Source organism: Myiozetetes cayanensis, unplaced genomic scaffold (genome assembly GCF_022539395.1).
Source record: "Myiozetetes cayanensis isolate MyiCay16 unplaced genomic scaffold, myiCay2020 scf28, whole genome shotgun sequence".
Taxonomy (NCBI): Eukaryota; Metazoa; Chordata; class Aves; order Passeriformes; family Tyrannidae; genus Myiozetetes; species Myiozetetes cayanensis.
Genome location: NW_026087499.1, coordinates 3,742,793 through 3,770,382, shown reverse-complemented (window position 1 = coordinate 3,770,382; position 27,590 = coordinate 3,742,793). Strand labels below are relative to the sequence as shown.

General features: G+C 45.0%; 1 protein-coding gene across 2 annotated transcripts in view; it reads right to left on the bottom strand.

The window, feature by feature from the left end:
* The window catches only part of PEX14 (peroxisomal biogenesis factor 14), a 70,447-nt gene that overhangs the window by 35,500 nt on the left and 7,357 nt on the right, over nt 1-27,590 (bottom strand). For both annotated transcript variants that reach the window (XM_050322663.1, XM_050322665.1), the window contains one exon: nt 1,860-1,944. In XM_050322663.1, coding sequence (XP_050178620.1) covers nt 1,860-1,944 — 85 coding nt within the window. The remainder of the gene's footprint in view (nt 1-1,859; nt 1,945-27,590) is intronic.

Below are 27,590 nucleotides of genomic sequence, written 5' to 3'. Positions count from 1 at the left end.
CACTACTGGACCCTGATCCTTCCTATCTCCTACTGTTAAGTTTTCAAACAAACAATTAGCACAAAGGGAAGGAGGGCTAATTAACAAACAGCAACAAACAAACAGCTCTACCAAACCATTTCAGCTCTTTAGTAATTATTAGCCAAGTAATTCATAAGAAGTATTAGTCGGGCCACAGTTTCTCTGTGCCTCCATCTCCCCACCCTTCCTCTTCTCCCAGTCAGGGATTTATTAAAATTAAACAGATTAGATGGAGCTCCTGATACTAAAAACTGTTCAGCAAAGCCTGCGGTGGGGAAGTGCAGAGCAAACACCAGAGACATTTGTCTCTAAATTGCTCTAAATACCTTCTGCAAATGAAATTCTAACCCAGCTGTGTTGAGAGAGAAAATGAGGAATAACTGGTCATTGTCAGCACAGGAGAAGATCAGGCAGTTATAATATTGCACGATATACTGGGGGCTAAGGATCTCTCGGCAACAATAGATTTTGTATCAGGTTACCCCGGGTAATCAGCACAGCTTTTAGGCTCAGCTTTCCCTTGCTTCATTGCTTCGATGATAGAGTTGAAATCCCCAAGCTTTTATGATTAATTACTCCCCGTAGGTCCACATATTTCAAGGAAAAACTCTCGGAGCACAGCGACCAACAGGCTCCAAATTTTAATGTCATCCCGATGGCAGGGCAGGGCAAGCAACATACCTCTGTGATTGGAATGTCCCGTTACCTGGCACGAGGACAAGCAGTGAGAGGATCACACCCCAAGCCATGTGAACTACTGGCCGTGACATCACTGCCAAAACACAAGGCTGCCACTCCCTCCTAGGTCCTTTGCTACTCAGGATGAGCAAAGCGGTGCATGTCCTTGAACCCTCCATCTCATGACATCAGGTCTCAGGCACCTCAGTAAACAGTTCATAACCCCAAACAGAATAATACATATTTCACAGCCTTCCCTACTATTCCAAACTCAAGATCCTTAGCTCTAGAATTTGATGTACCCTGAAGTACTTGTGACCTCAATGTGTAAGCGGGTCGCTCCCCTCTGAAGTCTGGAGTTTGTATTTTCAGTATCATTTCAACACTTAAAGTGCTCCACAGTGCATGTAATTAACTCCAACTTAAAACTGTCCTTATTATTTACATCTTGTGGTAAGGATCTAAGCAATATGGTCCCAGGAGGGTAGCAAAATATGGAGCGAACTTCACCTGAAATGCACCGCAAGTTGTGGAATAAAAACTTTAGAAATAAAAAAGGAACAAAAGATAGTTCCGCTATGAGTCAGAAAGTAAAATAAATGCTCAGTAGGCAATGGCTGAAGTATGTTCCATCTGTCTAAGACAATATAGGATTTGTCAGGATCTGTTCTATCCGTGCTATAGAAAAGGGCTAAACTCAGTCAGTGGTTTACCATTTCAGCCTCAAAGTCAGGGTGACCCCAAGCCTGACCTTAACCTGACCTTGTTTACTTTCACCGAGTCCTTTGCCCTTCACTGTTCTCTCTCTCTTCGGAAACGTTTGACCTTTTCACCCAGAAGTTGGCCAGTGTCAGTGAGGCTAAAGCTGACCAACTAGTCCACAGCTCTGAACTGTCCTCATTGCAGAGAAGATATGATGATAACAGTTAACCCAGAAACTTCCCATGTGTCTTTTGTATTCCACAGTTCCACATCTGGTGCCAATATTGCTCTAATCAGTTGGGAAGAGACTGATACTTCTTAAAAACTTCAAATCTTCTTTTGAGGCAGATCACTTGCTTTGTCCTTAACATCTGATTTTCCACAGCAATACATTTTGGCTTTACACTAACTCAAGGTCCCTCACTACCACTGAGATCACAAACTTTAAGAGTCCATACCTTTCTTCTTCAGGAATGCTCTTCTGGTTGCAAGAGGACTTTGGCGGACCCGTGGATTCTGTAAAAACTTCACTGCTGTCACAATCTGAGGAGGGTGGGAGGATTGGAGAGAGAGAGAGAGAGGAGAGATAAAAGACCCAAGTTAGGAATGGTCAAACCCCTGTTACACATTATGCATTCTGTGCTGCAAGGCAAGGCATCTCCACCACGTGGCTCAAATCTAATCACACAGCACAATTATGGTGTTCCAACCTACAAGTTCTTGTTGAATGACTCTTGGAGCAGCTCAACCTGCACTAAAAACTCCACTGAGATTCTCAGGGGTTTCTGTCATTTATATTGTGATCTTCTTACCTAGGTGGGCTCCTACAGTTAAGGGCAACCCTGAGTCAATGCATGAGAAGTAGTAACAGCTGGCTTACTGTAAGAATGCTGCCTTTCTATCTGACAAAGCTCCCTGGAAATTCTAAGAGATTAAGGCCTTTTCTGCCATCATTCTAATTTACTGAAAGCAAGTGTGGGGTAATACTTAGTGGCATCATCAACAAGGGCACTAGAGTTTTACATTTCCACTTAGTGCCAGTGAAAGGTATTTGTTTTTGTTCTCCAAAAGGTAGTTCCACTTTCCACACACTCTGCTGTACTGTTACACACCTTATTACGTGTTGCTGCACCAGTGATTCATTCCACTTTTATACAAAGACATCTGTTCCAATAGTGGTATCGGGAGGAATAATGTGTTAACAGCACTCAGGTGATGGACACGTCCATGTGAACTACTGGAAGGCATTACTTCCCTCCTCTGGAGCTGAAAAGAACCATCCTAATACGCTAGACCTGCGTCAGGCAGGTCTTGGAGAGTTTATCTTAAAAACACAGTTTCTGGAATTCAGTTCCAAAAAGGTTTCCAAAACTTCCACAGCGGCAGAAGAAAGGAAAATACAGCACCACTCCTGAAATCACCAAGTTTCACTTGGTGTTTGAATCAAACGCTTCGAATATGCATTTCTGGTCAGAGAGCAAAGTTCTGATGGGTTTAATGGCACTTTCAATGTACTCCTCAGTGCATTCCATCAATGTTTTTTTTCTTTTAAATTGCATCTCTTATTTCTTTAAATACATTAATCAGGCTAGTGTAGGCAAAACGGATCCATTGGACAATGCAATAAACATGAATTATCATCTATCCAACATGCATAATGGCTTAAAAATACATAATAGCAGGTGTAGTTTAAATGATTAGTTATTACACCTGTGGTGGGTCTGATTCAATTGGGGAAAATCATCTTTAATAGGTTAAAAGGTTTAGATCACCAGGCTTCCCTTAAAGTGGCTGTAGAGAGGGTATGATGGAGTACGCTGTCATTACTAATTCATTTAAGAAAAACATGGGGGATACAGCAAAGAACAGCATAAACGAGTGAATCCAATTTCAACATCAGGTAAAGCAGAAAACACCTTTTAAAAAAGCACGATAAATGAATTTGGGAGAGAGACGAAATTGACAGATTTATTTTAACGGGAATTTGACAAAGTCCCAGCACACTTCCAAGTTGGGAGGAGGAAATGAACGGGGTATTTTTAAGTCTTTTCCCTTTTCTTGTTTTCCTGCGTGTTTTGTTTTTTTTTTTCCCTTAAGTTCACGTGTGGCAATTCTGAGCCATAAAACACCAGAGCAAAGCACCCCCATAAAGCCCACTTGGGCTTCATTTACGTGCACTTGATCTGCCTGCAGCTGAAGCGCAGGTGACAGGCAAAGCCCAGATTTAAACCACGCTGATCCCGCTGTGCCAGATGCACGAATGCAAAGCGTCCCAACCAATAACCTTATGATAATTTGCTGAATAAGAAAGATGCCCAAACGAGCAGCCAGGCAGACATGTGAACACATCAACACCACTTCCCTCCCAACAGCCATAACTTGTGTCTTCAGAAGCTCCTCAACGCTCCCCCCTCACTGAGCCAGCCAGAGACACGAGCGGCCTGCAGGCCTGCACTTCTGCAAGCTTCTTATGTTTAATTATCAATTTTTAAGCATTAAAAAAAAAAAAACAAAACAAAACCACTGTAAGAAATAAGCAGTATTTTTCATTGTGCTGTTTCAATCACAACCACGGGAACACTTCACTGATTCTGGCCCTTTATTAAAACTTATTTTGGCCCTGTAAAAATGTAAACATTTCAGTAGTAAATTTCGCTCCAAAATAAACTTCTATTTTATCTCTCCCCTGCACCACTTCCTCCATTATTCACAACCTTTTTCATCTTAAAACAAAATAAAATTACAAGCAACAACAAACTCCATAAAAAAGAATGCTGGACATGTATTCCTCCTCCCAGTAATCCCATGTTTCTCATATTTGTGTTTGCATTTGCCTCTGAACATTCCTCCTATAGGCTGAGCTGAAACATCTTCATTTTTACAATCCATCTTGTATACACGAGCAACTTACAGAGCAATTTTGGCCATGTCAAAATGCCAATATTTTCAACAAACACACACAAGAACTTCCCTACCTTCTATGGATCATTTTCTTTGCACAAACAAGGGCAACTGCAGTCCATAATTTAAACAACAGAAAAAGGAGGAGGAAGATGAGAAGACTCGCAGTCCTGCGTATAGCCAAAAAAATCACGCGGCAAATAGCACTCTGACTCAGCTGCTAACATTGTTCCATACTATTTCTGTAGCATTTGTAACACTTCTCCACATTTTTATGGTATTAGGACACTGCCAAATAATGAGCATTGTATCACTGCTTGGATTGCCAGCACGCACCACCCAGCACACTGGCTGTGTCTGGTGGGTCAGGTACATATTTCTGTTAAAGAAAGACGGTGTATTTGGCTTCTAAAAGCCAATCAACTCCATAAACTTGCTTTCCCAACACCACCTGTCCTGCAGTGACAGGATCCACAAAGACATCTTTCTGACCGAGTGGAGACGGGTGCAATCCTGCAGCAGGTCTTGTCCTGCAGTTTGATTTTCCAATTAAAAGATGAATGTCACTATTCACAGGTTATATTTGCAACTGGCCAAATTACATAAATTCAGGCCAAATATTCTGCTTCAATGTCAAAGATATAAAACGGAGACAGGAACTTTACTGCAGGTGTTGTGGGAGTGCAGCAGGCTGGCAAAATTCTGGGCCAAAGCACAGCACTTGGACGTTACAGCCAAGGTCCCTCATTCCTAATTTCCCTCCCTTTTGTGTTAATGGGGAAGATAAAGACAGCCTTATTTCTTATTGTGCTCAAAGCTGCAGGGTTTCCAATAAAGCAATCTAAATGACTTTATCAGTTATTAGCATTAGAAAAATAAACCATGAAATTTAAAATACTGTGGCAAATGCCTATTTTCTACCATCTCAAAAAAAAAGGAAAAAAAAAAAAAAGCCAACAAACAAAAACCGAACAACCAAACCCAATCAATTAACAGAAATGTAAAAGAAAATCATCAGACAAAAACCAACCAACCAAACCCAATCAATTAACAGAAATGTAAAAGAAAATCATCTTTATCAACAAAAGTTCCAGAGGGTTTGCTGAGAGAGTTCCACGTGGAAAACAGACTCCAAAGCCACCAGGAGTGCAGCCCATAAGAGCTCTAATAGATTTCCTAATACTGGGAACCCTCTGTAGGTTATTACTAAACAGCATTTGTTGATAGACTGAGACTTTGAGATGACCTGTGATGTAAAGGTTGGGTCTGAATTATACGTTGCAAGGGATGGTATTTTGTCTTTCTGAGTGGATCTGTATCTGTTTAAATGCAACACTTCTTTTCATTAAGCAGAGGCGGCCCAGGCCATGAACTATGCACAGACAGTTTACATTACATGTGCGGAAGCAATCAACACTGGCAATATACATGACGTATGTAAAAGAAGTTGGAATTAATTTTTTTCCAGTGTATTAAAAAATAATAATATGGCAGTATCAACAAACACTCAACCTATTTCAGCCAGAGCAGAAGGCCACGGCTATAGGGCAAATGGAACTGATCAATATATTAGCCTGCAGCAACACCCCCTCAGTGTACGGCTGTATGTTTGCAAGGCTCGGAAGATTAAATTGTCTGTGAAAGGTTTCTGCACTCCTACTCTAAAGGAGATACCCAGAATCCTGTTAACAAGCATCAGGCTAAAGCCAACTTACGTTTTAACAAGGGCTGACTTAAAAGCCTGGCACGGCGGTGAACAAGAAAACCCCTTCCAACAGAAACGCGGCATTTTAGTAAGAAATCAGTGCCCTGCCAGGACTAACTTGACAAATATGGTTATCGGTGGCACACGGAAATAGTTGCAAAGCAGCTGTTAATCAGGGAAACACATCATAGAACGCTGATGCCAGCACTCGGAAAAAATGCAAGGGGCTAATTATGAAGCCATATATCTCACTAAGGAGGCACCGCTCCCGCATCCCGGCAGCGCTCCCGCCCAGCCGGTCCTGGGACACCGCTCCAGCCTCCTCCTCCACGACAAGCCTTGCCCCAGTTCAGCCACCTGCGCCTCAAAATTCCTGCGAAATTCGTGTTCCACAGAAAGCGCTTGTTATTTGTAAAGGAATTATCTGCAGGTCAGTCAGCGGAGGGGGAAGGCTTTAAAGCTCCTGTGGTTTCATTGAGGTTTATATGAAAACATGCAGAACCCCAGGAATTGTTTCGGCTGAGAGGTAAACTAGAAATCTACGAAGTTTGGCGGATCTCAAAGTTGGAAGGAGAAAAGTTTAAAAATGCAGGAACAACAATAACAAAGCCCTCCTGTAAAACGGCAAGGGAAAAAAAATACAGTTTAAAGGAAGATTCATAGAAGGTAGGAGAGCAAGATTCACAGGAACAAAGGCGAGGAAGAAAGGGGCTTTGAACCCTATCTGAGATTAAGGACCTGGAACTAAGAGAACACCGAGCAGCAGCCAAAACAAAGCAAAACAAAAAAAAAGGCAAAAAAACCCCAACAAACAACAAAATGATAAAAAATCGGTAACACAAGATAAAAAAGGGAAAATCCCAGGTTCTGGGAACTCAGAGTCCGGATGACACGGAACTCAGCCACCCACACGAGGGGTGAGGGAGCTGCTCCCACCTCTGTCCCTGTCACGGGTCCTGCTCAGGAAAGGAGGCTCAGGGGGGACCTTATCCCTCTAAACTACCTGTAAGAAGGTTGTGGCCAGGTGGGATTCAGGCTCTCCTCCCCGGGAACAAGCAATAGGACAAGGGGAGCTAGTCTCAACCCGCGCCAGGGGAGATTTAGGTTGGACATTAGGGCGAATTCCCACGCAGAAAGGGGGACGAGACATCGCGCGCAGGGCTGCGGTGGAGTCGCCGTTGAAGGGAAGACTTCAGTGCCGCGGCCCGGTCGACGAGGCGGTGCCGGGTCATGGGGTCGGGCTGGGGTGATCTCGGAAGTGTGTTTTTTTGTTTGGTTTGGTTTGTTTGGTTTTTTTTAACGCGATTCTGCCGGTTCCGTGAGGGCGAACCCCGGCGCTCCCCCGGGGCTCCCTCAGGGCTCCCTCGGGCCGGGCGGCTGGCGGAGCCCGCGCGCCCCCTGGCGGCGCCGCCGCCGCCCCGCGCCCGCCGTCAGGAGCCCCCAAATTAAGTGTTTTCACTCAGTGGAAATGAAATGTTTTTGCAAGATGAAACAGAAAGAAAATTGAGGTTTTAGGTAATTACTAGTTGGCATTTACATATCACAGGCTGGTTCAACACCTATTCATTTTCCTCTTTTATTTTCAATTTTTTAAAATTGCTCATTAAAACGAACACATGACAGGGACGGGGGGGAAAAAAATTGCTCTTCCTCTTTTTCCCGAGGACTACAAAATCCAGATCTACTTTAAATACATTTATCTATAATTATCACATACAAAAAAGCCTCACTTAATTTACATGAATAGTGTGACCAAAAAAAAAAAAATTAGAAAAAAAAATTATAAAAGCCAAGAAAAAAAGCCATCTGAGCTGTCAGCGTGTTGTGCCTGCGGAGCGCCGGGGCCAGGCGGGAGCGAGCAGCGATGGAGCAGCTGAGACTCCCGGTGTACTGCCATCCTAATCCCATCCATCCCACCCGCCGGCTCAGCTGGAGCAGCGCTGCCTCCTTCCCCTTCAACATATTTTCCCCTCATTCCTCCTATTCCCACTACAAAGAAGTGACTCCACACAGTCCCCGTTCCCAACTTCTTTGTTCCAGAGCCACTCCACACTTCCTCCAGCTGCTCCCGAGGGTGTGACCTCTCCACCTCCTTCATTCACACAGGAGCAGCCTTTCCTCACATAACCTCACCATTTCCAGGCACGCTGGTCTGCAGCTCCAACCACACTCCCAGCTCGCTGGATCCTCTGCTCAGATTCCCTTTGTTCGGTTAAACACATCTGTCCTATGCAAAGCCCCGAATTTTCCTGCACCCCTCAGCTTTTTTTAATTTCAACCTTGTGAAAGTCTTGTTTAACCCCCACAACGCGTTGCAGGGATCCCATTTGTATGAAAAACGCTATACAAAATAAAGTTTTATTGTATCGTATGTTAAGGACATAAAACATCCCGGATGGAAGTGCACAGGAGTTGACATGATAGACTAATATATTTTAAGGTCTATTGTGTAAATATGTATTTAGGGAATTCTAAAGCATGGTATTATTGACCCAAGTCTCTCTTAAAACACGTTGATATATGGAGTGAAAGCCCTTATGGAAAGTAGCAACTTCGTCTGTGTAGTAGTCACCTTTCAAAGTGAAATATCTCTGTCATCTCCAGTTTTTTATAATTCCATTGAAAACACGGTGGACATCTCGACAAAATTCCTGTCTTTTCAAGAGGAATAATATTCAAGTTAAACTTACATGCATAAAACTAAAAAGAACCAGAAACTTTCACACATTCATTACAAGAAATGTAAAATAACTATTTTTATTTGCAGAGAAAATGTGCTAGCTATGTTTGGTTTTTTTTACTTCAGAAAGAAATACACCTCCAAATGAGACTTCATAACATCAGGTTTAACACAATAAAAACTGTTAGGGGGAAGTGATAAATGCTGGAAAAAACATCTTATAAGAAATATGAGCAGAAGAGCAAACTAAATGTATTAAACTGATAATGCAGCCATAATAAATTTAACCAGTGAGCAGCACGAACCTTTTTTCTAGAGTTCAAACATTTTAACTTTTTACTGAAGAGAAATCATCTCACTTTCAGAGAGTCACATAAAATTTAAAAATCTCCTTTTTGCACTACTGCCTAAACTGAAGTTGCAGTCCCAGAACCACCAAAGAAGGAATTGCAGCGGGATGAGCAGGGTGGGGGTGTGGGGGGGATAACTCCTGCAATCCAACTGGCAGCAAATGATTTGAAGTTCTGTTGACACAGAAACGGCAACAACCTCCAGTGCTGAACGCAGGGGATCCCTGTGGAGAATCCACGGAGCAGCAGGTCAGTTCTCCCGCTCCAGGTAAGGAATCTGGCCCCCAGGTGGGTGAAGCCAACGTGCCATGACCAAACTGATCCCACGGGATCCAAGAAAGGTGCCAGAGAGAAGGTCAAAGCTCAAAACTTGGTAAAGAGAAGCTGATTTTGGTAACTTTTCGTGACCCAATTTACACGTCTCGCCTCTCCCTTCTTGCAGGAGGAAGCTTAGGGATCACTGGGGCTCTGTGCTGGAAAATTAACACAAGTGTCAAGCTGCTGAGCTGAATCACCCCACAGGAATGCCATGACTCAGTGTCCAAGATGCTCACTACAGCAGAACTAAGATCAGTGCCTGGCTCCACAGCTCCAGGATCCATGATCCAGCTGCCAGGGCAGCAGCACCTCCAGTCTCACCTTCCTCCCTCCTCTCTCCACATCACCACCACTGCAGCTCTCCAAAGAAACCCCTTCTACCCCGTTACCTTCACATGTGCACAGTGTAAAAACCAGCAAAGCTGTCATTTTTTACATTTCCATTCTTTTAACTACGGGGCAGGCAAGGACTGCTGGAGGTGCATTCACACTCCAGGGAGCTGGAGGATGAGGTTAGGGTAGGATGTCCCTGTCACCCCTAACAACTGTGCCTCAGTACTTAAAAAAATCACTGTTGAATGGGAGACTGCAGAAGGCTGAATCAATCAGAGATGCACCAGAACAGGATCACTGTTCACACTTAGATTCTTCTAATTCCACAGCCAAGGGAGTGGAAAATACCTGTGACACAAAGGTTTAGATTTAGTGCAAGAGGATCAAAAGCAGAACCCATCTGTGGAAGATGCCATAAAGATGTTTTAGACTGAAAAGAGTCAAATGGGCAAGTAAACCCAGCAAGTTTGTTCCGTGAACCTGCGATTTCAAGAACCCCATTTCATAGAATTTTTAATCCATGGGAAATGTAGATTAGAAAATGAGTGTTTTCCTTTCAGCAATAAACCCCCCAAAAATTAGGGGTGAAGCCATAGGGCTATGATGGTGTTATGACAGAATAAATAAGGAGATACTGGAGGAAACTATTTGGATCACCAGGATCTAAGAAACAAAAGGTTTCACGTTGGAAACACGAAAGAAGCTGGAAATTGTGACAGATGCACAATAAATCATGCAAACCACAGCAGTTGGGAAGAAATAGCAAAAGCAGAAGAACTTAAAACACTGGAAGACCTTTTTGTAAATTTAGTATTTTCCTTGGAGCTCTTTGGGACCAGGCTGGTCCTTTTACTCTGCATTTGCACGGTGCCTGGCGCTGGTCTGCAATCGGCCTCCTCGACATTTATTACAACACAAATAATAATAAAGGCTGAGCAGACCATGCACTTTGTTCCTGCTGTTAATTGCCCCATTAAGGGAAAAACGAAGTAAGGGGCAAGAAACCTGATTGGCCAGAGCTGCCTCGTCTGTGGGGACTGCAAGAGGAATAATTTTATAGATCCGAAAGCAGCTGCGCCCCTCGCCTTTGTCCAGTTCTCAGCAGAAAGGAGCTCACACCACACAATTCCCCCCTCAGAGGGAGGAACTCGCATGACCAGCCTCAAAAGCAACTCAGCTTCCCTGTCAACTCTCAGGATGCTTCCTCTGTAACAGGAGAGAAACGATAAAATGGCAAACACGAGGAGCATTTCCCCAGGAGCTGCCCAGAACCATCAATAATCCTGCAAACAACGGGCCCATTTCATTTTTCCCTGTGGTCAGTTTGGTGTTTTTCACGGATGTTTCGTTCACTACTTAAAGAAACCAAGCAGAGAGGTGTCAGGACAAATTCAGGGTGCTGCTCCACCAGGCCAGCACTGCATGTCCCAAAAAATCCCATGTACTGATCACCTACTCCTCTCCCTTGAAACCCTTGAGTAAGATGCCACCATCCTAAACCGAGTTAAAATGTCCAAGAGGATTAGTTCTACAGAGAATTAAACTGACACCAGGGTGCTTCTCCCTAATTCCAACACAGAAATTTAGGTCCAAAGCAGGAAGGCCTAAAAAAATGAGAGAAGGTTCAAAACGGCACTTGTACTGTTTTTTATTTTCCTTAAACCTTGGCACAGCCAGCACATGTCAGGGACTATTATAATTATACTCTTTACGTGCTGAAAAATTAATAAACAATTACTCACTTTGGGAAGAAAAAAAAAAAAAAAAAAAAGAAAGCAGCCATTTCCTTGACAAATGCTGCAGAAAGCATCAACAATCTCTCTGAAATCTGGGTCCACAGCAGGGAATTAACACTGAGGGAAGGATGGCCACGGCTGCTGCCGAGAGCTGGCACGGCTGGAAACCTGAGCCTGGGATTCGGCTTTCTCAGGAGTCTGAACCTGATCCAGAGGAGCTACAGAGCATTTTTATATCTTTGTAACAGGAAAAAAAAAGGCAGATTCAGTCTTTAATGCTGCTTCAGCCCAAGTACAGGCTGGTCAATGAATTAAGCCATAAAGGTCCTAAATTGGGGTGTTTGAGACGTGCTGGTCTCAACCCTGCTAGGCCAAAAAGGGCTTCCACGCTGCCCTCGTGGCTGCAAACTGAGGTTACCTCTGCTGTGGTAGGAAGTCAGGCTCACCTTTCCAGGAAACCATGAGAAAGATAAAATATACCCGCTTTCCTGGACGAGTGAATGAGACAGCAAAAATGCGGGACCTTGATAAATTCTCACACAAATTAATTTGCAGCCTAAATTTTGATTAAAATCTGCTGTTCAGTAGGTTCTTTCCTAAAACACTGGCTCAAGTTCTATATCAACTTCCCTGAGAATACAGAGGGAACTCATGTGTACTTGCACTGAAAGGCTTCCAATATTCTTTAAAAAAAAATAAAATTAAATAAAGCTACATAAATGCTGCATATCCCTTTTTAAGCAGCCCCACTCTAGTTGGTTTTCTCCCCACCTTAAATCAATGGTAACCCAATTGCAATGCCTTGCAGCTCTGTCTGAGAACTAGTGGAGAGATCAACGCTTTTTATCTTAAGGATTATGGATCACTCCTGGGCTGAGGAACACACCCAGCAGCCCATTAGAACCACCACAAAGGGCACCCTTGTTCCTCCTCCCACCCCTCTGACTTGGGAAAGCAGCACATAAAACTTCACCCCTTCACGCTGCAGCTCTTGGCCTGCCTGCCTCGTTTCATACTCTAAACACACCGAGATTTATTAACCTTTACAGTAAAAACAAATAAAATGATGATGAAGTCAAACCACAGTGATGTCAGGGCTGCAGCTCGCACCGTTTATCTGGGCAAATCCAATTAGCGCTCAAGTGGCAGAGATACCTGGAAAAGTGCTCACAATCAAATCAAAAAAAGATACAAAAACATTAACCTGATGGCTAAAAACTCCACATTTAAACATTTAAAGTAATAAAGGTGCTTTTATTGAGTATTTTCTATATTTCATTAGGTCCCAAATTGATGAGGAGACCTAGAGATGCATTTCCTGGGCTTTTGGATCCTCGGACCAAAAGCTTGCCTTTGTTGTTATTGTTGAAAGTCACAAAGAGTGTTTCCTGCTAGGATGGCAAACTTCTTTCTGCAGCAGCAACTCCAGCACCAACTGCACATGCAGGAAGTGCTGAGAAGCTCATGAAGATACTCTTTGATGTGACACATTCATCCTGTGCTCACCATGACGTGGGCAGAAAGGCTGTTTGAATTATTTCTGCACATCAGGGTGTCTGGATTTACCAGAAATTCTCTCAAAAGCCACGGCCTCGTGTGTCCCTTGGCTGGGAAAGGAGCCACGTGGGTGAGAGGTGGCTGCTGGAAAGACAAGGACCCACTGAACAGCCTGGCTCAGAAAAGATGGGAACTGGATAAACAGTGGGATTGGTCCAACCCCCAGCAGAAGGACCCTCGGATTAGCAGTGATGACAAAACACACAGAGAAAGCACCCAGCACAACGTGCCTGCTGAGTCCTGAATGCTGTGACTCTGCTGCTTTTGGTCAGCACTGAATTCACTTACATTTATTAAAAGAGGAATTGGGAGAGAGCAAACTTGTGTTTGAGTAACAAGCTCTCTGAAAGCACAGAACAGGAGACAATAATAGTTCATAACTTTGAGAGCATGTAACAGAACCTTTCCCCCTGGTTTGCTTACAGCAGGAGGTTACACTTGCCCCCAGTCCCCACTCCTCCTGCTGCTCTCAGCCTGTACCCAGAGGGGTTCAATGCACACATTCAGAACAGACTGCAGTAAATGCAACACAAAATGCATTTAAATTCCATTCCCAGGTGAGTTAAAAGAAGCAAACTTCCTAGAACTATAGAGAAAAATAAGCTTTATTTTGTATTTTTTTCATCTGTTTTAAAAAGTTCAAAAGTCTTTACTACCCTTCCAGGGAGAAGATTTCATGGCACATCACTGTCAGGACTTTTACTTAATGCTTAACTTCCTATTTTTTTTTCTTTTTTTTGTAATATGAATCCACTGCTCAGAAATAAATTTAAGACTTAAGAATATCATATGAACAGCTTGGACTGTACTGGGTACCAGAAAAAAGAGTTATTTCCTGACTCTTCTGTTTCACTGGGCTGCTACTCACACTCACATGCTCTGAACTGGCCCCTATGTGTGGTATTCCCCTTCTGCAGAGAATATTCATGAATTAGCTTTTGGATGCCAAGGGCAGCCACTTGTCTCCAGGGAGCAATTTCTACGTCTCTTTAACTTTTGTGCTTGGTAGGTAGCAAATCACACCAAGGAGTGTCACACCTGGAACTCGCAGGCGGAAACACAAAAGTGCTGAAAATAAAAAATTCAGCCAAAAAAAAATTCCTCCCTCAAGCAGATGCAACACAGCAACGTTTAGATTCCCCTCCTCTCCATCCCCTGGAACCAACGGGGATGAGCACGGGGTAAGAATCAGTGGTGAGAGACCTCCTGCTCATGTCTGGAGTATAAAGAGTCCTGGTTTATTATTCTGCATTTGCATGTGGCAGCAAATGTGTAAATGTTTTAATAATACAAAAATCCCAATAGAATGGAGGAGGAGGATATGAAAGAAAGAAATACAAGGACATTTACTTTCTTGAGAGTGAGATAGAAAGGAAAAGAGAGAAGGAAGATGACACGATAAGGGACAAAGCTTTCTGGGGTATATCTGGAGAAAGCTAAAAGAGGAATCATTAGGAAGCCCACAGTGCATCTCCAGTGATACAGTGTGGATCAATTCATTTAACACTGCCCTGTACATTTACAGAAAAGTACTTTTGATATAATAAAGGCTCATAAACACACAGAAATTGGGTTAGACCTGTTTCGAATTCCTGCCAAACAATGGTTCAGAAAAATGAAGCTCTATTTTAATTAGCTCGACTCAAGAGTGATTTGATAACAGCAGATGCTGTCTGGATGCTTTCAGCTTGATGGGCTCCACATACATGAACTTAAGAGTGGCTTTGATGCAATTAGGTGTCTCTCTCTCCTGTAACATGTGTTAAGCTGAACCAAGGCCTTGTGTCTCTTCAACATCCTGAACCAGAGAGATCTGACACTCCTGGTTCTTCTCCAACTGAATGGAGCTGAAGAGAAGCAGCTCATTTGGGGCTTACCCACACAGCTCCAACAACTTGAGGACAGAGAGGAACAGGCACCAGTGCAGTGCCCACAACACAATATTAAGGTCTGTCTCTACCACAAACCACATTTCCTGGCATGTCATGTTCACAGGCTTGGTTAGTCCCAGACAAAAACCTGCCCTGTCAACTGCTGCTTCAACTCATGCCATTTTCTGTAAAATCAAGAGGGACTCAGTAATATTTCCATGCATCCCTCTCAATCCTCTGTTCCCAGAAGCTCCTTCACACACACGCTGTTCCACTGGAGCAGCTCCCACTCGGTCATGGTATGGCTCTCACACCATTTCCTTTCAGAGACAACTTCTCCTGTTCCTGGAAATATTTGTGCATCGACCCCTCAGAGACCCCCTTTGCCTTTCTGGAAGGGATGCACCCACCTCACTCTGCAGCCAGAAAGCACAGGCATTTGCTAAAGGACACATGCAACATAGGAGCTGTTTAATGCATCAGGGACAAGGCTAATAGGAGGTCTTGATTTGTTAATTATCTGTCAGTTTGTCACAGCTGGGCTGCAAGGAGTGGGTGAGGGGGAATCTTTCTGCTTGGCTCTTTCTCTAAATGCTGAATTAGGCTGTCAAAACCTTCATCCCACCACAAGAGGCTGTGAAAAAGAAGAGCCAAACTATCCTTTTCTTCCTCCTTTTCCCAGCAGGATATGCTGCTTCAGATGTCCTACTCTCCCACCACGTCTGCAGAAACGTCTACGGCACATAGAAAGTGACCTTCACACCACCACACCATGCCCGCTTTAGTCCAGGGACATGAGCAGACCCGAGCAGGATAAATCAGAGAGCAATTCCCAGTGCCAGGGGAGCACACAGGAGGCATTTACTCTGTAAGGAGCCCTAAAGTTGCTCCCTGCTTGAATCAGCAATTTCCAGGCAGGGTTTTGGAAGGCCTGGTCCCTGTGAGAGCAGGCAGAGATAAAAAGGTGCAGTGGTGTCGATTCCCTCCCTTCTCACATCTCTGCCCCACGTAATCCTCTAAGAAGAAGGAAGAGTTCAGGCTGTGAAAAGGGATGATTCTTGGAATACCCCCACGGAGACAAAGCCAGAAAAGCAGAAAGCAGGCTGTGACACAGCACCAGAATTTACCATAAACGCTTCTGCCTCCTCAATCCAACTAAACGTGGCCGTTAAGCCATGGGAGCCCCGGGAGATCCCCACCCACTCCTCTGTTTTCCCTGCAGGCCACGTCCAGAGCATCCCACCCCTCCAGTCCTCTCCTCAACAGGCCCTGGATTATGAAAAATCCCCTGCAGGAGCTTCCCACATCCAACAGACACACCCCTTCCTACCACCAGCGACGCTGCGCCCTTCCAGGTGTGGGAGGCTCGGGATTTATTCCCCGTGCACGGGGGCACTGCCTGCTCCAGGTGGGAAAACTGAGGGATCAGAGCTGTAAACTCGCCTGAACTGGAAAAAAGGACCATGAGGATTCCTGTGGTCCTCACAACCATTAAAAAAAAGGTGTCTCAAGGTACCAGTTGTGTGCTTTACACTCAGGACAGCCAAGGAACACACACACACACAGGGTCAGCACACAAGTCATATCCTCAGAGCAATTTACTTCATCTTTTCCAATAGTTAAACAAAACTGGTGCTTTTCACCTTTTGACCTAGAATCCTTAAAACCAACATTTCATTTTCTAGTGTGATCCACCTACACAGCAGTAAGGGCAGAATAAGACCTACAGTTTCCTCTAAATAATCCTACTGATTATTTAGTTCTGAGCACTAAAACTAATGATATGTTTTGCACAGACAGTCATACCTTCCCCAGCTGGGGTCTACTGAGAAATCCACTGGGGACAAAATAACTGTCTCTATCTTTCATCAGGTGAAGTTAATAAATCCATTTGGGGCAATATTTGCAGAGCTTGTCCCTGGAAAATAAAACCTGCTTCTCCAACTTTCTGCAAGCTTGACTCCCTTTCTCACTCATCTGTTGTGGTGGCTCATCCCACATTCCTCAGCTGAGGTGGCAGCAAGGAAAATGAGTTACTGGAATAAATGCCACCTCCTCAAAGCAGGAGGAACAGAGCTCCTCAGAGCAATTCCAGGTAGAAAGCTGTTTACTGGTGAGTGACTTTGTGACTTCCTTTGAAGCCTTCTGCCTCCCTCTGGGGCTCTAACCCAAGTCTGAGAAACGCTGCTTTAAGGAACTGCACCACAAAGAGACACGGCACCGGTGATGACAACGTGGTGACACAGCATCGCTCCCCACACCCACAGAGGAGTTCAGGAGCATTTTCCCAGCAGGTCCTGGTGGCCTCAGCCCCTCTGCCTCCAGCAGCTGTGCCCCACAGTGCTGCAGACTCCTGGGAGCTGGGATGATGCTGGAGATAACGACCCAGCATCGATAATGCAACCAATGCAGCAGTCAGCACTAATTATCCCAAACTACCATAGGGCAAGGCCTGTGTCTCTTGAAACATCTGCCTCTCAATCTTCTGGTCTTTAATAAAATCACCCTCCCAGCCATTGGGTGTAACTGGAATTGTACATACCCATGTGCATGCAAAAACAGAAATGCATTAGGAGAGATCCAGGTCCTCATTAAAAAATGGAATAAATAAGAATTCACCAAGGAATTCTGCCAGAGTCTGATTTCCAGATCTGGTTCTGCTGCATTCTTGCCCACAGCCTGCAGAGCTCTGGGTGCCTCCCTATCCTTCTCCAGCTGCACCATCCTCTTCAAATTCAGACTTCTTGCACCTATAATTACTAGGTGCCCTGTGCCAGGCTCCTTTAATTAACCAACCCAACTCTTCTCCCTTTGGGATCAGACTAAGCTCTTTTTTATTAGTTCCATCATTAGCTCCATCAGTATTTAGGCCTAAGCAGGATACCTTACACCACTCCACGAGTGGGGCTGTAGGGTGCAAATGACCTCCAAAGCACCTGCCTGCAGGAGAGGCGAGGAAAGCAAGGCTGAGCACTGAGGAGAAGTGGCATGAGGGGTGGAAACACCACCTTTCAAATTTAATTACATCAGCAAAAAACAACACAGCTCAAAATCCTCAGGAAAATGCCTCGGGTGAGGGGACCTTCGTGTCCCCCCTCGGTGCTGCTCCAGTGCTGAAGGTGGTTCAGTCCAAAGAGGGGCAAAACCAGAACAAACCCCTTTACTGGTCATTCCACCAGAGCCAACCTTGTGATTTTCAGGGCTCCAAGAAGGAGCCAAGCATTCCTGGAGAGCGATACTTCCCCAAGCCTCCCTCTGTCCAACTGACAGTCTCACCAGTTTCCATTCTCTGAAGCTGTTTCACCCCATTTCTACACAAACTGCAGCCCACAGGGAGAAAACAAAGGTCCAACCACCCCCTGGCCCACGAGATATTCCACATGTACGTGTTCATGCATGTGGTGGAGCGAGGAGGGGAGGTGGGAAGCAGAAGAGCCGGGTAATGTCCTGGGATTTCTCAGGCCAGGCGGTCACTCCAGTCGCACAGCCCGACTTCCCCCGAGAGTTTTCTCAAGGAGAAACCAGCCATCGATCCCGGGACACACAACTTCCAGCACCGTTCCTTATCTCGGAGCAGCTTCTGCCACGAATTCCTGAATGCGCTTTAATGTTTAAATTATTAAATGCATTAATGTATTTACATTATTCAAGTCTTATGTGCATTTTTCTAAGATAATTTATGTATAAGAGCTTGAATGTCCATGACTGTTAATGTCTACAACCCTTCCTGTTCATTATTGATTCTGGAAGGGAAAAAAAAAGGCAGTGTTTTAATGCCTTATTTTTAATGTATTAAGAGTCTGAATAAGTGCATTCTCTTTTTTCTTTTGTAATTTCATAATTTAAGTAGTGCATTTATTAAACTGACACAGTATGAATTGTGGTGAAGTCTGGCACAGGTCCATGCTGCCAACGCAGCCCAACCGACCATCACGCTGCTCTGCAAATCAAGCACAAGCTCAGCTCCTCGTACTCCAGCTTCCACTCCCCACCCGAAATCAGAAGGGACACAGACTACAAAGTCCTTTTCAAACACGTTTTCTTTGCTATTTTTACATGGTTTTTCCCTGGCATCCCCATTTTAAGTCGCTGAACATTTTTTTTTGGTGCTATTGATGAGCTGTTTGAACGCAAACCTGATTTTTCAATGAGCTCTGACACACATACTACAGTTTAAAAATGTCTATGGGACCTTTTAAGCCCTGCTCTTCAAAAGCTCTTCAAAACCTAAACTGAATATAATTTTGTTGTTCCTACACCACAATTGTTGCATCACAAATCCAAAAATTTGCTCCCAGCTTAATGTCCACGGGCAAATTACACAGAGAAACCAGGTCAGCTCCACTGCTGAACCACAGTCCCTTCCGGAGCAGAATGCAGAGCCATTCAGCAATAGCTGCCCATCCTGCAAGGCAGTTTGGGACACCAGTGCTACAACAGGCAACAGAAACTGAAAAAAAAATCAGCTCCCACACAACAGAGCTACCTCTGCTCACTCCACCCACACTCAGACGGTGTGTATGGACACGCACTTTATATATACATTATGTGTAAATGCCTTAGATGTTTATAGCCAAAAATACCACTTCCCAAGTCCAGTTTCAACTGCCAGACACATCCACCTCCAGCCCAGCCTGCACAGAGCAACAGTGACACCCGATGGCTTCCAGCTTAACCCTGGGACACGATTCCCCGGGAGAAGGATCCAGGGGCTCCGCTCCCTCCGCCAGCGCGGTGGCCCCGACTCCAATCACATATCAGAGCAACTCATCAAGGAGCTGAGCTGCAGAGAGATAAAACTTGCTGTACGTAGGCACTGCATGTAATTAAGAGTGTGCATAAGTTTCACAGTGCATTCTGCATAATTACAGCCCTGCCTGGCACCGCTGCCAGTGCGAGCATGAACACACACGCACACACATAATGTATGCACAATATTGTGCATATGGACTTGGGAAAAGGCAGGGAACAGGGAAAGTTGCTGGCTGTTGTTTTAAGAGCTGACTCTGCCATTTCTAAGGTTAAGTTTGTGTTTTTTTGCTACTCATTACCATTCTTTAACTGTTACAATTTATATCAGCATATAATGTTAAATAATTACAGGGAGCGGAGCTCACTCTAGCGAGGATATAAATGCGCTGTGGGATTCTACAGATTTAAACAAATAACACTCACAGCAGGGGGTGAGCAGATGAATTAGCATTAATATCCTGCCTGGGAGATCCCAGTGCAGTGTTATGGCTTAAATACAGATCTTTTCTGTAACAGTCAATATGACAGCTACCAGCAATGCAGCCCGGCACATCCAGCAGTCAATATAGAGCTGCAGCTGAAAGAACGCCCTCGTAACAATCCATACAGCAGCCAGTTAAAATAAATAACTTCCCTTTAACAGTCTATATCGCAGCCAACTGCATTAAAACCTTCCCTTTTAAGGTCTATACAATAGTCAGCTAAATGGAAAAATTGGCATCCTTCTTGGCAGCTCCAGAGGGAAGGCAGGCACCGAACGGGCGAGAGGCTGAGCTCTCCTCCCGTCTCCTGGGGGAGAGGAGGGTCCCTCCACATCATGCTGGGGAATTCTGCTCTGCTCTGCCCCAGCAAGGACAATTTCAGCCTCCAAAGCCATCACTCCATTTCTTTCACAAGCGATTATATTAGCTTTAAAAAAAATGAAGTTCAAAACCTGTTTCTTTCCCGACTGGGGTAAGGAATCAGGTAGAGCACAGCTGTCCAGCAGTGCCCAGCACACAGATCCATGTTTCCTCAGAGCAGAGGCATTGTGCCTTTTCCAGCACTCTCACCACCGGAGAGATGCCCCATCTCAGCCTAAAAGCAGAAAACCCGGACTTGAACCCTCTGTTTTAAATCAGCAGCTGCTCCTTCACTCCCTAACAAGAAGCAACAGGCTGAGGTGGGCTGGGAACCCGCCTGCCTTGGACCAGAGCAGCCACTTCATTGTGCAACAGCAATTGCAACAGAGCAGAATGTAAATCACCACCGAAATGGTTACAAAGCACCCAAATTCTGAGAAATGAACCGGAGGAAAATCCATGACCACGATGAATTCTGTCACCAGGGCCCTACCTACACTTTTCCACCTCGGGTCCAGTCCTGTTCCCACGTAGGCAGATTTTATGCTGGTGCCCCTCTGTTCTGCTGGGAGGGGGGAGCTGTAAATTCTCACTGAGAATTAACTGACCTGCGAAACAAACCTGTAGAACTTCTACAAATTACAACAACACTTCTGGAGGCAAATTAGAAAGTAAAACACACACAAAAAAATTCTCATAAAGCACTTAATACTGAGCTTAGAGTTTACAAACTGCTGTACAAGCAGTAATAAATCTCTAGAAAATTAAATGTGTAGATATTTTCATATTTTCCATACTGCTACAGGATGTTATTGATAGGGAATTCTGCCATTAAAATAATACATTTGCTAGCTTATAAAAGAAAGGAGATAGATGACAATTTTGTTAGAAATTGAAATGATAAAGCAGGAATGGCATTTATTCTTTAAAACTCCACAAATTAAAAACATCTGCCTGCTTTCTTTTTAAGAAACCTGTCCCTTTGGGTATATATTAAAAACCATAAACACAAACCAGGGGCCTACAATCCCACCAGATGTTTGGCACCTGGAGCCTTTTCAAGTAATTGATCTAGAAAATTAATATTTTTTCAGGTAGCAGGAAAAAATTCTCTCTAAAATCTTTCGCACTGTCCACGTTTTAATTTATTTTACTTCAGATTCTAAGGGCAGGCTGCAGCTACAAACACATTCCAGCTTACAGCCTCCCAAATTAAAAATAAATACACACCACCCCTGCTCCAGAAGTCACGGTTTGAAGCTTTGAGCGTTATTTTGCAAAATGACAGTTATTAAAAACAACAAACATGCATCACTGTGAGTCATCTGGTTTCCAACTTCTGAGTCAAAAGGGGCTGATTCCACACAAACTGAAACCTGGCTCTGCGACGAGTGGCATGTTTAACGATTGGTATCTCTGCACCACAGCTTCAGAACAGGATGTGGAGGGAGAGAATGAAGAGGAGATGGGAGAAAGGGGAGGGGAGGGGAAGGGAAAAAACCCACTTTTTACTGGTCCCAGTGTCACTGCAAATAAAGACCATGTCAAGATTTAAACCATAATAATGGAAAGGCTATAAGGTCCCTGCTATAATGTTTCCTCTGATATTCCCTTTCATAAATGCTCTCTTTATGCTGCATGCTTTGCAATAATACATGTAATGTTTGTGAACCAGCCCCGCTGGGGAGCCTGCAGCATATGAAGCCTCACAGAACACACATTAGGAGCCAGGCAGTTCATTTACCAGTTCCCCAACTTCAGCTCTCCCATCTTCTTCAGGAGAATGCAGCAAAGCTGAGGAGACAAGTTACCTAAAGCAACCTCCAAATCTGTTTAGCTGGGGACAGATCTGGGTGTCCCAACACAGGGACAAACAACTGCCTCTTCCTCCAATGCAACACCTCTGTGGGTGACACCAACAGCCTCTTCCCAGATCCTTCAGGCACAAGCAAGGACCCTGAACTCGTTTACAGGGATCAGGGATCCAGGGCATCCCGAGCTTCCTCAGGGCAGAGACAGGGAAGAACCCTTTCACTCCGGGGAGCTCAGCCCTGCCTTCCCACAAGGAATGGCCTTCAACAGCCCAGGGCACCTGCACACCTGGCAGGGGGAGCACAGGGAACACCAGCACCTCCCTGAGAATTCACACTGGAACCCCACGAGCTGTCAGTGCTGACGTTCCCAAGTGACCTGACACCACTGCCCTGAGGCCTACTGGGTGCTTGGCAGCTGAGCACTGGACTGGAAAGCCAGTCCATCTCTGGGGAATTGTGGCAACCTGATGTTGAAAAGGGGGGTTTCAAAAATCCAGTGTCAAGGGGGGGCAGGGGCAGGCTCGTGTCAGCCCTGCCTGTGATTCTCAATCACTGCACAGAAAGTATTTATATCCTGTTGGCAGCATGTGCAACCAATGCGACTCCCCGTGTCAGAGCTGTCAATTATGGGCTTGACTTATGAGGAAAGATTAAATGAGCTAAATATGTAGAGCTTGGCTGAGAGACCGGGATGGGGGTGGGGGGAAGGAGAAATGATGTGATAACTGTCTGCAAACATCTGAAGGGTGCAGATGCTTAAGGAGGAAAGGAATCACTTAGGGTGGCACACAAAACAAACAGGAGAGGGAAGCTGGAAGGAACACTCAGGAGATTCTCACTGTCTGGCAGGGAAGCTCCATTCCAGCGAGAGGTGCTCTGCTGCAGGACTGTATCCCAAGGAAAACCATCACTCAGGCCACTCAGCTGCTTGACAAAACACCAGAACACTGACAGCAAGGAAAACCCTGCTCTGACCAGCAGATGAAAGAGATAATGTAAAGAAGTGGGGCATATTGGGAGAGTGGCTGACGATGGGAAGCTCTCCCTTGCTCCTCTCCAGCTGTAAATTCATTTTACTACAAAGCCATGCCTATCTGCATTGTCACTTTTCCAGCAGTGGTGTGTTCTGGGATCCCAGCTGGGGAGAGCACGAGGTCTGTACAAAGGTGACACGAAGAGCTGCGTAAAAGTGCACACAAAACCAAAACAAAAAACCTCCCAAACTATGAAGCTGTTTGGAAGGATTTGCAACGCAAGTGACATGTGGAGAAATACAAGAAACATGAAATGCAGGGAAAGTCCCTTCTCCAGCAAGGTGGTTCTCAAGGTGCTGGCATCAGAGGTTCTTAAGGGATGTATTTCTGTCCCTCGAGGTTGGGGAAGGTTCTTCCAAGCTTCCAAGAAAAAGCCATTCTGCCTCTTGTGCCCCTGCTACCTCACTTTGTAACGGGTTGAACACATCTGAGGCACAACAAGGATGCCACAGACACTGCAAATGTTTTCTTTTGGCGTGATCTCCCAGGTAAAAAGCAGGAGGAAGCCAAGAAGTGAAGGAAAGTTATCCCAGGTAGGCAGTTCTAATCCTGTAAGGATCACAAGCTGTCAGGAATTGCAGGAACAATGACACAGCCAGCACCTGGGCAGAAGGAGCCCAACTGCTCAGTGGTATTAGAGGAATTAACAATCTCTAGCAACATTTTTCAGAGCAGGAATTTAATAACGTGGAGTCAAGAGGTACTCCAAAGAACAAGTTCCTGCATAAAGTTATTTCAAGAAGCTAAAAAAGCCATCAGCCACTCCTGGGAAGTTCTTCAGCTGGTCCCTCCTCTCCTCAGGCTGAGAGAACTGTGGGCAATTGCTGCCCTCTACAAGCTGCTCTGCACATAGCACAGCTCCCACTCGTGGAGCTGGAATGGTGCCTTTATCCCACCTCGATCCTGTAACTGATTTTTTCGAGGGGAAAATACCAAGTATTCAGTATTTCCTAACTGTGTGCCAGTGTGTTTCTCCAGTGCCTCAAACCATTTTTACCTTCAGTGAGAGATGACATTCCTGACATAAAAGAGGATTCTGACCCAACTCCCTGTCCTTGAATTTCCTTGTGTGTTTTGTAAAGAACAACTTACAGGACTGCACCTATTATAAAACAAAGTCTTCTGACTAGAAACGTTGGTTTGGAATTGCTTTCAGAGCTCTTTTCTGCACAAATGCACAGAAAAGATGATAAACTACTAATTCACCCCCTGTCAGTGACACAGGACTGCCCTGTCCTGGTTGTGCCACCTCACCCACTGCTCTGGAGTGTCATTTAATCTGTCATTTAACCAGATCATTTTGTACAGGCTACCTGCTTTGGCCTGTGACTACTGCAAGTTTCTAGCTCTCATGAATTAACATATAATGCTACAGCACAAGTTATATCCCACACTATTACAGCCCACCCTCTTTTAAAATTGGGATTTAAAGGAATTCCGAACAAACTTTCCCACTGACCTCAAATGGGCAATTTAACTTGGCATGACAGTGTTTCTTTAACTGTGCTCAGTAAGTAAATTTGCATCTGTGCACTTTGCACATATTAATATATTTGTCTAAATCAACAGAGTAAAGGGAATTGACAGATTAAGTGAGTGCACTTTGCACGAGCGACAGAAGAAGTCAATGAACACCCAGAAGAAAGAGAGAAAAACAGACAAAAAACCAATAATCTCAAACTTATCAGAAGGTCAAACACAAAGAGAGCCCTGCTCAGTAAATCCCAGCGCTCTCTGCAGCAAACCAAGGGAGACTGTGCCAGGCACTCCCACACCTCTGGCTCCCTGCTTGTGGCCCAAGAAACCCAAAACCTGCACTGCAATTGCCCTGCACGGCCTGAGGGAGTTATTGCCCAGCCCTGGGAAGCCCCAGCAGCACATCCAGGACCTCCCCAAAGCAAGAGCAGCATCATCATCACCCGTCAGGGTCCTGCTGGCCCAGAAGTCACCGAGCTCGTGGTCTCTCCTCCTCTCCTGCTGACAGTAAATTATCCTGACTAATGTTTCACTGGGGGCTGTAAGTTAGTTGCCTACTGCCTCTGGCTGGCTGGAAATCCCCTCTGGATAGATTTACTTTTCGAGAATCATTCGGTGCAGCCACCACTGCAAACAAACCCACCGTGGCAGACGGAAAATTTGTACAGTAAACAGGTATAAATCTTGTCTCCAACAACAAAGGGTGGGGAGAAAGGAGAGCAGAAGTGTGATGGGGAGTGTCCCTCCAGCACACTCCACGCCCTCACATCATTTCTGGAAACAGAAGTTCTTCCTCCCCCCCCCCCAAAAAAAAAATCACAATTTTTTACAAATCTGGACTAGAACCTCTGACCTTCAAAACAAAGGATAAGGATATTACAGGGTATTCCTTGAGTAAGAATGTGTTTTGAAAACAAAGTAAGGAGTTTTCCAGTGAAAATACCGTTCCTGCCTTCATTTCAAACAACAATTTCAGGCAAGGAAAAGCTTCAAAAAATTCTCACATACCTCGTTTTCTGTAGGGTTTGACAGGGCAGAAAGAGCATCTCCTACTTCAGAAGAAGGAGGACATGGATTCTCAATTTGCCCAAAGATTTTTGTCATAAAAAGCAGATTCTGAGCACTCTTAACTACCATGAGCCCTGAGAAGGTCTCAAACCTTATGGCACAGCTCTGTAGCCTCTCCTCGTTCCCACTCATGGATTTCAGGTCCCATTGTTAAAGACAATGGTATTGCTGTGTTGGGCTCCATCAGCTTCTATTTACACCAGTTAAAAGTGGTCAAAATCTCAATTGCAAAGCTCCTTCCTCAGAAACCCAAAGGAAGTTCTCTGTACTCACAGTCTACTTGAGAGGAAGCTTAACGGGACAGACAAGGTGAAAACCGAGACAACAAAACAGAAAGGATCTAATAATTCTCCTGTCTGTCACTCAGAGCAGGGTACCTTATTGATGTTCGAACAAAAAGGGGTGTTAAAAGTATTCTGGCCATTGCCATGACCCTTAAATATTTGAAAATCGGTTCAACAAAGGGTGGGGAAAAGCCACAAGGGCTCCAGCACATTCCAACAAACTCTACACTAATTGCTAGAGAGGCAGCAGTAATTCTTGCTACCTTGTACCCTTCATCAGCCCGTAAAAAAGGGAATAAAATGTCCATGTTTCAGAGCTAACTGCTCTCATCTGCAGCAAGAAACAGAAACAGCACATGCTAAAAAAAAAAAAAAAAAAATTAAATTATCCTACAAAAGAAACTACCCCGCTCCTCATATCACGACCCAGGGATTTTGTAACTTAGCGAGCAACTAGGAGAGTTTTACATTTACAACCAGTGCTGTTATGTTTACAAGTAGTGCTTCTTCCAGCAAGAAAATGTTTTGTGTCAGGGAAAAACAAGCAGCATGTGGAAAGGCCTGTGTTTCCTTGGGTTCTCCCTATGATCCAGGCTCCTGTTGGAGGCTCTCACAGGTACAACCCCCAGAGCTGCAATTTCGGCTGCAGCAGGTTCAGCAAACGTGTTCAAGCTCTTGAAAACACCTCAAAAGCAGCACAGGGTGGTTAGAAAGCTACAAGACTCTGCTAGGGAGGGACAAAACAAGCCACAAAGATTACTTTATTACACTAAGGAGAGATGTTAGAAACGAAGGGGAAACAAGGGAAAGCAAGATTCCAGAAGAAAAGGGGATTCTCTAAGGGTTTACCCTCACTGAAAGGGGGGTTGTCCCGTGTAGTTACATCCTGTGCACATTGCCAGGACCTTGCTTTGAGTGACTGTAAAGAGACAAACCTATTCCAATTCCACAAGTGTTCCGAGCTTATCAGAGGTGGCTGCTGGGAGCAGCCGGGGATGATCAGCCGGACTCAAGGAGAAGCTGATCCCGCGCTGACGGTGACAAAGGTGGCTGTAAACAGCAGCAGAGCGAGATGCTGACACTCCGGGAACACAAGGTTACACTTCCCACCCTGGAGCTACACGGCAGATTTTAATGGGCCAAGACGGACAGGCGGGAAATGAGTGCGGGCTCTGCCGCAGGAATTACAGCCCTGCCCAGCCCCCTCCAGCTCATCCCCCGCTGCCGGGGCTCCCACACCCTGACCTCGCACCGGGATGCTCTTCAGCTGGCACAGCTTCCTGGGAGGACACTGCATAACTCAGGGGATTAACGGCAGGGACGTGGAGTCCCTTATCGCCTTCTGGTGGTTCAAAACATCGGAAGTGGGCGGGATAAAAGCAGCTGGGGATGCGACCTGAGCTTGTGGGGCTGCCTCCTGAAGGCCCTAACAAGGTATCCTGGGAGACCCAAACGCAGGACACGGGAT